The 15,190-nt window shown below is 45.4% G+C and overlaps 1 protein-coding gene across 1 annotated transcript in view; it reads right to left on the bottom strand.

The window, feature by feature from the left end:
* LOC135531252 (paired box protein Pax-5-like) overlaps positions 1–15,190 on the bottom strand; it is a gene marked incomplete at its 3' end in the record, with an annotated part of 87,542 nt that overhangs the window by 58,177 nt on the left and 14,175 nt on the right. Inside the window, 16 exon segments of the mRNA XM_064959378.1 lie at positions 7,036–7,089; positions 7,175–7,207; positions 7,965–8,018; positions 8,085–8,111; positions 8,601–8,654; positions 8,943–8,969; positions 9,059–9,085; positions 10,174–10,242; positions 10,615–10,641; positions 10,690–10,743; positions 11,355–11,361; positions 11,598–11,635; positions 12,965–12,991; positions 13,087–13,113; positions 13,704–13,730; positions 13,840–13,872. Of these exon segments, the coding sequence (XP_064815450.1) occupies positions 7,036–7,089; positions 7,175–7,207; positions 7,965–8,018; positions 8,085–8,111; positions 8,601–8,654; positions 8,943–8,969; positions 9,059–9,085; positions 10,174–10,242; positions 10,615–10,641; positions 10,690–10,743; positions 11,355–11,361; positions 11,598–11,635; positions 12,965–12,991; positions 13,087–13,113; positions 13,704–13,730; positions 13,840–13,872 (585 nt within the window).

The following is a 15,190-nucleotide window of genomic DNA, read 5'->3' as shown; positions in this document are numbered from 1 at the left end:
GGAGCATCGGAACACGGCGGGTCAAGTTCAGTGTTTTTTAAGTCCTGCTTTGTTACCACTGGCCCCGGATGTGACTGGTGACTCTTCCACCCCACTCCTCCCCTCACCCTCACCCCACCCCCACCCTCCTCCCCTCACATCATCCAGGGTTATTGATAAAAGACTAAAACAGGAAGCAGAAAACACACACCGTGCACTAATACACACGTCAGTACACACACACACACACACACACAAATCTCCAGCCAAATTCTTGACCAAAGTTGGTTGAAAATATAAAGATGCTTAAGTGTTCCTTCTAGTTGGACAACACAAGTTGAAGCCTCTGCATGTGGCATCTCGTCTAGATTAATAGGCTACAGAGGAAAGAGCAGGCATCTCTATAGCGGTATTAACCTATGGGCACTCTTGTGTTTAAATATCGGTTGGAAGGAGAGAAGGGGGCAGGCAGCGCTTGGTAAACGGTACTTACTGTGCATCGCAGCGAACGGGTCGTGTTTACAGTGAATCTCCATCGTAGCTGGCTCTCACGGCTGGGGGATGGAGGCCCCTACGGTATGAACGTCTTCACGAGGCCCACCGGGTGCGCCCTTCTCTCTTGCGCTCACAACCCCAGAGATGATGGGTGCGTTTCAAAAACCAAAAACACCAAGAAACCGTTAAGCCACGAAGAGACTGGTCCCTCCAAAATAAAAAATAAAAAATGTAATATTTTTCATCAATATAATATTTGGGTTTTTTTTAAGCTAACGAATAATACAACAAAAATAAATGTTGTTAAAAAAATTATAGAGTTTGTAACTGATAATAATTGTGTAAGAATATAATCAAAACTCAAGTGACTCCGGTTCCTTCATTGGGAGTTCAGCGGGGTTACTCATTCTAACTATCCGGCTTAGGTGCCTCCAAGGCCGGCGGGGAAAACACATCAATCACGGTCCCAATCCCTTCAACAGGACATTTCTGATTGAAACACGAGTAAGTCCAAAAAATAATTGAATAACGTGAAAGTTATTATAGAAAAAATAGACCGAGACCGAAACGTGTTAGTCTATTGCACTCCCCTCGTAACGGAATCTCGGTCGCCTTCTCGGTCCGTTGGTCCTGACCCCTGAACTGTGACTGAACCGGAGAGAAGCTGCTGTCATTCACACGGTGAACACACGGTAAACGTTGCTCCCTCTCACCGGTCTGACTCGAGCCCCCCGTTAGAATCCTTCTTGCCTCCGGTAGGAGAACAATTCGTTAGAAATCCCCGGTATGTTGAGTGTCCAGTTGATTCATCGGCTACAACATTGCTCCAGCAGTGACCCGTTGGGAAAACAACATTACTCTTCTCCTTAAATCCTGCGGCTCCAGAAACACTTATTAAACTCCGTCACTGTAGTCGTGGCTTCCGTGAAAGCGCGCTGGGGGGGGGGGTGAGAAACTGTGAGGCACATTTTAGAGAGAGATCAAATTGAAAAGTTTTTTAAAAACGAAAATGAGAGATGGGCACGAAGCAAGTGAAGTTAAATGGCTCATTATGTGAAGCTGCTGTGAAGGGTGTGATTCGGTTGGCTCGTTTTGTCGCTCTTCAAACACACACTGTCACACATACACACGTAAAATCCCAGGGATGAGTGTGTGTGTGTGTGTGTGTCTGTACAGGAATGTCGCTGTGTGTGGAACAGGGGGAGAGAAAAAAAACAGTATTGTTCCTCGCGTAAACGTTCCCACCGTGAGCTCTATTCGGTTAGAAGGTTGAGAGGCTCGCTGCAGCGTGAGGAGCCCACGATTTGCGCACGCCGAGTTTCAGGACCTGCTCTGGTGTGGACAGCGCCCGCGCGCCAGCCCCCTGGTCCTTACCACACCCTGTCAATCAAACCCTTCGACAAGCCAATCACGGGCCTGTGCACCGCTCTGACGTCACGCCCGGCTCCCTGATAGGATCAGGCGGGGGGCCAACCGCTGATTGGTCGGTCCGAATCCTGCGGGTGAACGACTCGCTGTTCGAATTGTCCCATAGACCAATAGGCGACCTCGCATTGCGGCGGGGTTCTCGACAGTGGGTGATTTTACGTTTCAATTTCAATTACCAAGGTTAAGAACTACTGCCGTTAGAACCTTTTGAAGTAAATGTATTCCTGTCAATGTCAACCAGTAAATTAATTGAGTATTACTACAAAATGAGACTTAGTTGTAGCTAGGCCTATAATGAAAATAGCCTATAAAAATCCTATTGAATTAAAAACCCGGGAGTGGTTATATGGGCCTATCCGTTCTCCTCAGACCTTTTCATTGAAAGAAAATATATGCAATCGAAAAGAAGACAATAATGGTATTTGGGAAGTCGTTTCATTAACAAAACTCAGTATAAACCAATGGAGAGAAAACATAAACTAGAACACTGATGTATCTAGATATACTATTCTAGAATTAGAACAAATAAACTAGAACGATGTATCTGATATACTATTCTAGTATAAACTATGCATCTAGATATACTATTCTAGAATTAGAACAAATAAACTAGAACGCTGATGCATCTCGATATACTATTCTAGAATTAGAACAAATAAACTAGAACGCTGATGCATCTCGATATACTATTCTAGAATTAGAACAAATAAACTAGAACGCTGATGCATATAGATATACTATTCTAGAATTAGAACAAATAAACTAGAACGCTGATGCATCTCGATATACTATTCTAGAATTAGAACAAATAAACTAGAACGCTGATGCATCTCGATATACTATTCTAGAATTAGAACAAATAAACTAGAACGCTGATGCATATATATATATACTATTCTAGAATTAGAACAAATAAACTAGAACACTGATGCGTATAGATATACAATTCTAGAATTAGAACCATCACATTAGAAAGTCTGTCTGTTTGTGTCTCGACCTGCCAGTCAGTCAGCCAGTCAGTCAGCCAGTCAGTCAGTCAGCCAGTCAGTCAGTCAGCCAGTCAGTCAGTCAGTCAGTCAGTCAGCCAGTCAGTCAGTTAGTGTTATTGGGGGGGAAAGAACACTTCGTCTTGTTCCTCCTCATCAACAAACAAACACACCGTTTCTAGCTCCAAATGTTATAATGTTCGCTCGAAGCCAAGGAAGGAAGGAAAGAAGGAAGGAAGGAAAGAAGGAAGGAAGGATGGAAGGAAGGAAGACTGGGCGCTATATGAAACATGCAGCTCTTCTCATTAGTCTAATGGAATTGATTGGCAAAGAGAGAGAGAGAGAGAGAGAGAGACAGTGTAGCTAATGAAAAGCAACCGTCGTTCATATTCTAGTTCAGCAAACCTGAACAGGATTCACTACTACAAGTCCCATCTGAGTTATCTGAGAGCAACATTTCACCCCTGAAATATTCACTGCACAGATAGCCTAAAGCGTCCAACAAAATGAAACACCGTTATTTTCTCCTTCTTCTTCTCCTCGACATTCATTTCCCCCACAGCTTTGTTGTTATCTAGCTATATTCATATCCATTCATCTCGCCATTAATGAATCTATCCATCCATTCCTCCCCGTATATCTACTACACGCTGTAACGTTACACCTTTCACGGCTATCCTATAGGACTGTACAAGGCTCATAGCTAATAACAGACTAACTTATTATATAAACCTTCATTTAACGAGGCAATTCAGTTAAGAACGAATTCTTATTTACAATGACGGCCAGGAAGGATCTGGGCCAATTGTGCGCCGGCCTATGGGACCTCCCAATCACGATGCGATTCAGCCTGGATTCGAACCAGTGGATGTAGTGTCGCCACTTGCACTGAGATGCAGTGTCTTAGACTCGAGAGACCACATATCATAATAATGATATCAACAATTAGTTTATAACTATTCAGTAGATAGTGTAACGATTATAACCAGTATATTTTGTGCATCGTTTGTTTTAAATTAGTCGTTCTTCTTCTACTGTTTTACACATTGTTTAATGTTTTAAACTAGTCGTTCTTCTTCTACTGTTTTACACATTGTTTAATGTTTTAAACTAGTCATTCTTCTTTTACTGTTTTACACATTGTTTAATGTTTTAAACTAGTCATTCTTCTTCTACTGTTTTACACATTGTTTAATGTTTTAAACTAGTCATTCTTCTTCTACTGTTTTACACATTGTTTAATGTTTTAAACTAGTCGTTCTTCTTCTATTCTTCTTCTACTGTTTTACACATTGTTTAATGTTTTAAACTAGTCATTCTTCTTCTACTGTTTTACACATTGTTTAATGTTTTAAACTAGTCATTCTTCTTCTACTGTTTTACACATTGTTTAATGTTTTAAACTAGTCGTTCTTCTTCTACTGTTTTACACATTGTTTAATGTTTTAAACTAGTCATTCTTCTTCTACTGTTTTACACATTGTTTAATGTTTTAAACTAGTCATTCTTCTTCTACTGTTTTACACATTGTTTAATGTTTTAAACTAGTCATTCTTCTTCTACTGTTTTACACATTGTTTAATGTTTTAAACTAGTCATTCTTCTTCTACTGTTTTACACATGCGTTTCATCTTTAACGAAAGGGGATACCTGCAGTTCCTACGTACATTTTATGACTTTTGATTTAATGATATGAACCTATTGTCTCTTGAAGACTACAACTGTCTTAGCCCATCAGAACCCAACATATCAGCTGGGTTTTCCTCCGTTGTTTGTAAACAATGTAATTGTAAACAAACGGTGTATAGCCTCAAAACCGGATTTAAAGCTCACGTGTTGATATCATGGACGGTCAGTCCTTGTATCCATAGTTCTGTCTATGAAAATGAGCGGTTGTATTTCTCCAGTTCCATCTCTTACCCCTTTTTTTTTACCCGAAACGGGAGGGGAATTCGACTTGTTATTGTTTCAACTGCTGATTGACAACGTCAACATTTATCTAATGCTTTATTATATAAATTAATTATACTATTAAAAAAACCTCGAATCCAACTGAATTTTAGATTACTGAATTATCTTGGTTAAGAAGACTAATTAATAAAATGTTTTTAAAGAAGACTAATTCATCAAATGTTTGGTCCCGGTTTAATTAAATAGGCCTACTGTGTTTGACCTAACTGTGACAACACGTGTACATGATGAAACTATTTCAATGGGTGTTTGATATGTAGTCTACACATTAAACAGTAGCCGAGGCTCCGTCTATATGCTCTCCATCCCACTACCATGTACAGTCGATCAACGAGGCCCTGGCTGTTTGTGAACGGGTTGGATTACGAGAGGAAGTTCACAGTTACACCGCCAGAGGGCGACACAACTTTCATGTCCAGGAAGGATCTTTATATAGTCTCTTTCATCTCTCTCTCTCTCTCTCTCTCTCTCTCTCTTTATATAGTCTCTTTCATCTCCAGGAAGGATCTTTATATCAGAGAGGTCTCTCACACACACACACACACACACACACACAACCCACCTTTACAGATAGGTATAGAGACAGAACACAGAGTTTCATCTGGAACCAGGCTTCCATCGGGGAAAGGTTTCTTTCTAGAACGTTATAACAGAGATCAAATTTGCATTCGATGTTGTACAGGCATCTGGAACAAAAATCTTCCATTTTAAAAAGGAAAATAGATTATCCACCGAGATGCAACAAGATATGACAGAACACAGGCTCAATGTCAGTCAGATATTTATTGGAACAGATTTGTCAGAGAGGTTGATCTTTCCATCTGAAACCTTTATAGAAGGATCTTTATATAACCAGTCTTTATATAGTCAGAGGTATAGAGACAGAACACAGAGTTTCATCTGGAACCAGGAAGGATCTTTATATAGTCAGAGAGGTATAGAGACAGAACACAGAGTTTCATCTGGAACCAGGAAGGATCTTTATATAGTCAGAGAGGTATAGAGACAGAACACAGAGTTTCATCTGGAACCAGGAAGGATCTTTATATAGTCAGAGAGGTATAGAGACAGAACACAGAGTTTCATCTGGAACCAGGAAGGATCTTTATATAGTCAGAGAGGTATAGAGACAGAACACAGAGTTTCATCTGGAACCAGGAAGGATCTTTATATAGTCAGAGAGGTATAGAGACAGAACACAGATCTTGTTTCATCTGGAACCAGGAAGGATCTTTATATAGTCAGAGAGGTATAGAGACAGAACACAGAGTTTCATCTGGAACCAGGAAGGATCTTTATATAGTCAGAGAGGTATAGAGACAGAACACAGAGTTTCATCTGGAACCAGGAAGGATCTTTATATAGTCAGAGAGGTATAGAGACAGAACACAGAGTTTCATCTGGAACCAGGAAGGATCTTTATATAGTCAGAGAGGTATAGAGACAGAACACAGAGTTTCATCTGGAACCAGGAAGGATCTTTATATAGTCAGAGAGGTATAGAGACAGAACACAGAGTTTCATCTGGAACCAGGAAGGATCTTTATATAGTCAGAGAGGTATAGAGACAGAACACAGAGTTTCATCTGGAACCAGGAAGGATCTTTATATAGTCAGAGAGGTATAGAGACAGAACACAGAGTTTCATCTGGAACCAGGAAGGATTTATATAGTCTTTATATCTTGAGTCATATAGTCAGAGAGGTATAGAGACAGAACACAGAGTTTCATCTGGAACCAGGAAGGATCTTTATATAGTCAGAGAGGTATAGAGACAGAACACAGGCTCATCTTGATCGAGATGAGAACTGTCCCCAGAAGTTAGGATGGCTGGTTAGTCTCCCTATCTGTTGACCCCTGAACCCAACAGCCACACACTTCTGGAGCTGCTTGACCTCAACCTCATCTCCTCTTCCCTGATCTAATCTCCACCCTCCCTTCTCTCTCTCTCTCTCTCTCTCTCTCTCTCTCTGACTGTCTCTCTGTCTGTCTGTCTGTCTGTCTGTCTGTCTGTCTGTCTGTCTGTCTGTCTCTCTGTCTGTCTGTCTGTCTGTCTGTCTCTGTCCTCTGTAATCCAGTCACCTGAACTCAGAGTCACTCACCATGCAGTCACCTGAACACAGAGTCACCATGTAGTCACCTGAACACAGAGTCTGTCACCTGTAATCCATGTCACCTGAACACAGAGTCACCATGCAGTCACCTGAACACAGAGTCACCATGCAGTCACCTGAACACAGAGTCACAGAGTCACCATGCAGTCACCTGAACACAGAGTCACACATGTAGTCACCTGAACACAGAGTCAGAGTCACCATGCAACCTGAACAGAGTCACCATGCAGTCACCTGAACACAGAGTCACAGAGTCACCATGCAGTCACCTGAGTCACAGAGTCACCAGTCACCTGAACACAGAGTCACAGAGTCACCATGCAGTCACCTGAACACAGAGTCAGAGTCACCATGTAGTCACCTGAACACAGAGTCACCATGCAGTCACCTGAACACAGAGTCACAGAGTCACCATGTAGTCACCTGAACACAGAGTCACAGAGTCACCATGCAGTCACCTGAACACAGAGTCACAGAGTCACCATGTAGTCACCTGAACACAGAGTCACCATGTAGTCACCTGAACACAGAGTCACAGAGTCACCATGCAGTCACCTGAACACAGAGTCACCATGCAGTCACCTGAACACAGAGTCACCATGTAGTCACCTGAACACAGAGTCAGAGTCACCATGCAGTCACCTGAACACAGAGTCACCATGCAGTCACCTGAACACAGAGTCACCATGTAGTCAGTCACACTGAACACAGAGTCACCATGAACAGTCACCTGAACACAGAGTCACCATGCAGTCACCTGAACACAGAGTCACCATGCAGTCACCTGAACACAGAGTCACCATGAGTCACCATGCAGTCACCTGAACACAGAGTCACCATGAGTCACCATAGTCACCTGAACACAGAGTCACCATGCAGTCACCTGAACACAGAGTCACCATGCAGTCACCTGAACACAGAGTCACCATGTAGTCACCTGAACACAGAGTCACCATGCAGTCACCTGAACACAGAGTCACCATGCAGTCACCTGAACACAGAGTCACCATGCAGTCACCTGAACACAGAGTCACCATGTAGTCACCTGAACACAGAGTCAGCAGTCACCATGAACACAGTCACCTGAACACCAGAGTCACCATGCAGTCACCTGAACACAGAGTCACCATGTAGTCACCTGAACACAGAGTCACCATGCAGTCACCTGAACACAGAGTCACCACCTGAACACAGAGTCACCATGCAGTCACCTGAACACAGAGTCACCATGCAGTCACCTGAACACAGAGTCACCATGCAGTCACCTGAACACAGAGTCACCATGCAGTCACCTTAACACAGAGTCACCATGTAGTCACCTGAACACAGAGTCACCATGTAGTCACCTGAACACAGAGTCACCATGTAGTCACCTGAACACAGAGTCACCATGCAGTCACCATGCAGTCACCTGAACACAGAGTCACAGAGTCACCATGCAGTCACCTGAACACAGAGTCACCATGCAGTCACCTGAACACAGAGTCACCATGTAGTCACCTGAACACAGAGTCACCACCATGTCACCTGAACACAGAGTCACCATGTACCCTGAACACAGAGTCACAGAGTCACCATGCAGTCACCTGAACACAGAGTCACCATGCAGTCACCTGTCACCATGAACCTGAACACAGAGTCACCATGTAGTCACCTGAACACAGAGTCACCATGTAGTCACCTGAACACAGAGTCACCATGTAGTCACCTGAACACAGAGTCACCATGCAGTCACCTGAACACAGAGTCACCATGCAGTCACCATGCAGTCACCTGAACACAGAGTCACAGAGTCACCATGCAGTCACCTGAACACAGAGTCACCATGTAGTCACCTGAACACAGAGTCACCATGCAGTCACCTGAACACAGAGTCACCATGTAGTCACCTGAACACAGAGTCACCATGCAGTCACCTGAACACAGAGTCACCATGCAGTCACCTGAACACAGAGTCACCATGAGTCACCTGAACACAGAGTCACCATGTAGTCACCTGAACACAGAGTCACCATGCAGTCACCATGCAGAACACAGAGTCACCTGAGTCACCTGAACAGAGTCACAGAGTCACCATGCAGTCACCTGAACACAGAGTCACCATGTAGTCACCTGAACACAGAGTCACCATGCAGTCACCTGAACACAGAGTCACCATGTAGTCACCTGAACACAGAGTCACCATGCAGTCACCTGAACACAGAGTCACCACCATGCAGTCACCTGAACACAGAGTCACCATGTAGTCACCTGAACACAGAGTCACCATGCAGTCACCTGAACACAGAGTCACCACCATGCAGTCACCTGAACACAGAGTCACCATGCAGTCACCTGAACACAGAGTCACCACCATGCAGTCACCTGAACACAGAGTCACCATGAGTCACCATGCAGTCACCTGAACACAGAGTCACCATGCAGTCACCTGAACACAGAGTCACCATGTAGTCACCTGAACACAGAGTCACCATGTAGTCACCTGAACACAGAGTCACCATGTAGTCACCTGAACACAGAGTCACCATGTAGTCAGTCACCTGAACACAGAGTCACCATGCAGTCACCTGAACACAGAGTCACCATGTAGTCACCTGAACACAGAGTCACCATGCAGTCACCTGAACAACACAGAGTCACCATGTCAGTCACCTGAACACAGAGTCACCATGTAGTCACCTGAACACAGAGTCACAGAGTCACCATGCAGTCACCTGAACACAGAGTCACCATGCAGTCACCTGAACACAGAGTCACCATGTAGTCACCTGAACACAGAGTCACCATGCAGTCACCTGAACACAGAGTCACCATGTAGTCACCTGAACACAGAGTCACCATGCAGTCAACTGAACACAGAGTCACCATGTAGTCACCTGAACACAGAGTCACCCTGCAGTCACCTGAACACAGAGTCACAATGTAGTCACCTGAACACCGAGTCACCATGTAGTCACCTGAACACAGAGTCACCATGTAGTCACCTGAACACAGAGTCACCCTGCAGTCACCTGAACACAGAGTCACCCTGCAGTCACCTGAACACAGAGTCACCATGCAGTCAACTGAACACAGAGTCACCATGTAGTCACCTGAACACAGAGTCACCATGCAGTCACCTGAACACAGAGTCACCATGTAGTCACCTGAACACAGAGTCACAGAGTCACCATGCACCTGAACACAGAGTCACCATGAACCTGAAGAGTCACCACCTGAACACAGAGTCACCATGCAGTCACCTGAACACAGAGTCACCATGCAGTCACCTGAACACAGAGTCACCATGTAGTCACCTGAACACAGAGTCACCATGTCACCTGAACACAGAGTCACCATGTAGTCACCTGAACACAGAGTCACCATGCAGTCACCTGAACACAGAGTCACCATGCAGTCACCTGAACACAGAGTCACCATGTAGTCACCTGAACACAGAGTCACAGAGTCACCATGTAGTCACCTGAACACAGAGTCACCATGCAGTCACCTGAACACAGAGTCACCATGTAGTCACCTGAACACAGAGTCACCATGTAGTCACCTGAACACAGAGTCACAGAGTCACCATGCAGTCACCTGAACACAGAGTCACAGAGTCACCATGTAGTCACCTGAACACAGAGTCACCATGCAGTCACCTGAACACAGAGTCACCATGCAGTCACCTGAACACAGAGTCACCATGAGTCACCTGAGAGTCACCATGTAGTCACCTGAACACAGAGTCACCATGCAGTCACCTGAACACAGAGTCACCATGCAGTCACCTGAACACAGAGTCACCATGCAGTCACCTGAACACAGAGTCACCATGAGTCACCTGAACACAGAGTCACCATGTCACCTGAACACAGAGTCACCATGTAGTCACCTGAACACAGAGTCACAGAGTCACCATGCAGTCACCTGAACACAGAGTCACCATGTAGTCACCTGAACACAGAGTCACAGAGTCACCATGCAGTCACCTGAACACAGAGTCACCATGCAGTCACCTGAACACAGAGTCACCATGCAGTCACCTGAACACAGAGTCACCATGTCACCTGAACACAGAGTCACCATGTAGTCACCTGAACACAGAGTCACCATGCAGTCACCATCACCATGCAGTCACCTGAACACACAGAGTCACAGAGTCACAGAGTCACCATGTAGTCACCTGAACACAGAGTCACCATGCAGTCACCTGAACACAGAGTCACCATGCAGTCACCTGAACACAGAGTCACCATGCAGTCACCTGAACACAGAGTCACCATGCAGTCACCTGAACACAGAGTCACCATGCAGTCACCTGAACACAGAGTCACCATGTAGTCACCTGAACACAGAGTCACAGAGTCACCATGCAGTCACAGAGTCACCATGTAGTCACCTGTCACCTGAACACACAGAGTCACAGAGTCACCATGTCACCTGAACACAGAGTCACCTGAACACAGAGTCACCATGCAGTCACCTGAACACAGAGTCACCATGCCATGCAGTCACCTGAACACAGAGTCACCATGCAGTCACCTGAACACAGAGTCACCATGTAGTCACCTGAACACAGAGTCACCACCATGCAGTCACCTGAACACAGAGTCACCATGCAGTCACCTGAACACAGAGTCACCATGTAGTCACCTGAACACAGAGTCACCATGCAGTCACCTGAACACAGAGTCACAGAGTCTCCATGCAGTCAACTGAACACAGAGTCACCATGCAGTCACCTGAACACAGAGTCACCATGCAGTCACCTGTCACCATGCAGTCACCTGAACAGTCACCTGAACACACAGAGTCACCATGTAGTCACCTGAACACAGAGTCACCATGTAGTCACCTGAACACAGAGTCACCATGCAGTCACCTGAACACAGAGTCACCATGTAGTCACCTGAACACAGAGTCACACCATGCAGTCACCTGAACACAGAGTCACCATGAGTCACCATGCAGTCACCTGAACACAGAGTCACCATGAACAGTCACCTGAACACACAGAGTCACCATGCAGTCACCTGAACACAGAGTCACCATGTAGTCACCTGAACACACAGAGTCACCATGCAGTCACCTGAACACAGAGTCACACCATGCAGTCACCTGAACACAGAGTCACCATGCAGTCACCTGAACACAGAGTCACCATGTAGTCACCTGAACACAGAGTCACCATGTAGTCACCTGAACACAGAGTCACCATGTAGTCACCTGAACACAGAGTCACCATGCAGTCACCTGAACACAGAGTCACCATGTAGTCACCTGAACACAGAGTCACCATGCAGTCACCTGAACACAGAGTCACCATGCAGTCACCTGAACACAGAGTCACCATGTAGTCACCTGAACACAGAGTCACCATGTCACCTGAACACAGAGTCACCATGTAGTCACCTGAACACAGAGTCACCATGTAGTCACCTGAACACAGAGTCACCATGTAGTCACCTGAACACAGAGTCACCATGTAGTCACCTGAACACAGAGTCACCATGTAGTCACCTGAACACAGAGTCACCATGTAGTCACCTGAACACAGAGTCACCATGCACCATGTAGTCACCTGAACACAGAGTCACCATGCAGTCACCTGAACACAGAGTCACCATGTAGTCACCTGAACACAGAGTCACCATGTAGTCACCATGCAGTCACCTGAACACAGAGTCACCATGTAGTCACCTGAACACAGAGTCACCATGTAGTCACCTGAACACAGACACAGAGTCACCATGTAGTCACCTGAACACAGAGTCACCATGCAGTCACCTGAACACAGTCACCTGAACACAGAGTCACCATGTAGTCACCTGAACACAGAGTCACCATGTAGTCACCTGAACACAGAGTCACCATGTAGTCACCTGAACACAGAGTCACCATGTAGTCACCATGCAGTCACCTGAACACAGAGTCACCATGTAGTCACCTGAACACAGAGTCACAGAGTCACCATGCAGTCACCTGAACACAGAGTCACCATGCAGTCACCTGAACACAGAGTCACCATGTAGTCACCTGAACACAGAGTCACCATGTCACCATGTCACCATGCAGTGAACACAGAGTCACCATGAGTCACCATGCAGAACACAGAGTCACCATGCAGTCACCTGAACACAGAGTCACCATGCAGTCACCTGAACACAGAGTCACCATGTAGTCACCTGAACACAGAGTCAGAGTCACCATGTAGTCACCTGAACACAGAGTCACCATGCAGTCACCTGAACACAGAGTCACCATGTAGTCACCTGAACACAGAGTCACCATGTAGTCAACTGAACACAGAGTCACAGAGTCATGCAGTCACCTGAACACAGAGTCACCACCATGCAGTCACCTGAACACAGAGTCACCATGCAGTCACCTGAACACAGAGTCACCATGTAGTCACCTGAACACAGAGTCACAGAGTCATGCAGTCACCTGAACACAGAGTCACCATGCAGTCACCTGAACACAGAGTCACCATGCAGTCACCTGAACACAGAGTCACAGTCACCATGCAGTCACCTGAACACAGAGTCACATGAGTCACCATGCAGTCACCTGAACACAGAGTCACCATGTAGTCACCTGAACACAGAGTCACAGAGTCACCATGCAGTCACCTGAACACAGAGTCACCATGTAGTCACCTGAACACAGAGTCACCATGTAGTCACCTGAACACAGAGTCACAGAGTCACCATGCAGTCACCTGAACACAGAGTCACCATGCAGTCACCTGAACACAGAGTCACCATGTAGTCACCTGAACACAGAGTCACAGAGTCACCATGCAGTCACCTGAACACAGTCACCATGAGTCACCATGCAGTCACCTGAACACAGAGTCACAGAGTCATGCAGTCACCATGAACCTGAACACAGAGTCAGAGTCACCATGCAGTCACCTGAACACAGAGTCACAGAGTCACCATGCAGTCACCTGAACACAGAGTCAGAGTCACCATGAGTCACCATGCAGTCACCTGAACACAGAGTCACAGAGTCACCATGCAGTCACCTGAACACAGAGTCACCATGCAGTCACCTGAACACAGAGTCACAGAGTCACCATGCAGTCACCTGAACAGTCACCATGTAGTCAACTGAACACAGAGTCACCATGTAGTCACCTGAACACAGAGTCACAGAGTCACCATGCAGTCACCTGAACACAGAGTCACCATGCAGTCACCTGAACACAGAGTCACCATGCAGTCACCTGAACACAGAGTCACAGAGTCACCATGTAGTCACCTGAACACAGAGTCACCATGCAGTCACCTGAACACAGAGTCACCATGTAGTCACCTGAACACAGAGTCACCATGCAGTCACCTGAACACAGAGTCACCATGTAGTCACCTGAACACAGAGTTGTTGTTGTGGATGTGGTTGTGGATGTGGATGTGGATGTGGTTGTGGATGTGGATGTGGTTGTAAAAAGTTAAGAGGAAACGACCCGCCTCTCCGTCTTATGAAAACCCAAACCACATCACAATACCCCGTAATGACATCACAATACCCCAAAATGACATCACAATACCCAGATAAGAACCCACCTCAATCTTCTGAAAACCCAACCCACATCACAATACCCCGTAATGACCTAACAATACCCCAAAATGACATCACAATACCCAGATAAGAACCCACCTCAGTCTTCTGAAAACCCAACCCACATCACAATACCCCGTAATGACATCACAATACCCCGTAATGACATCACAATGCCCCGTAATGACATCACAATGCCCCGTAATGACATCACAATACCCCGTAATGACATCACAATACCCCGTAATGACATCACAATACCCCGTAATGACATCACAATACCCCGTAATGACATCACAATACCCCGTAATGACATCACAATACCCAGAAAAGAACCCACCTCCGTCTTCTGAAAACCCCGGGATAGTTTTATTATTATTCAGTGAGACAATTACACATATAGGTCTAGGTTAACTGGTCTAGGAACAGTTAACAGTTACACTCATAATTTATACAAAGAAAAGTCACCAGAATGGCTTTCCAAGAGGTGTTGAGTGTTCCTGAGTGATCTAGTCACTTAAATCTGCTTACAAAAAAAAAAAAAATCACATCACAAGGTTTAAATGTCACTTGTCAAATCAAATGAAATGTTATTGGTCACAAACTCATATTTAGCGGATGTTTATATTACCTTTATTTAACGAGGCAGTTAATTAAGAACAAATTCTT

Source organism: Oncorhynchus masou, unplaced genomic scaffold (genome assembly GCF_036934945.1).
Source record: "Oncorhynchus masou masou isolate Uvic2021 unplaced genomic scaffold, UVic_Omas_1.1 unplaced_scaffold_1562, whole genome shotgun sequence".
Taxonomy (NCBI): domain Eukaryota; kingdom Metazoa; phylum Chordata; class Actinopteri; order Salmoniformes; family Salmonidae; genus Oncorhynchus; species Oncorhynchus masou.
This window is presented reverse-complemented; position numbering and strand designations above follow the sequence as displayed.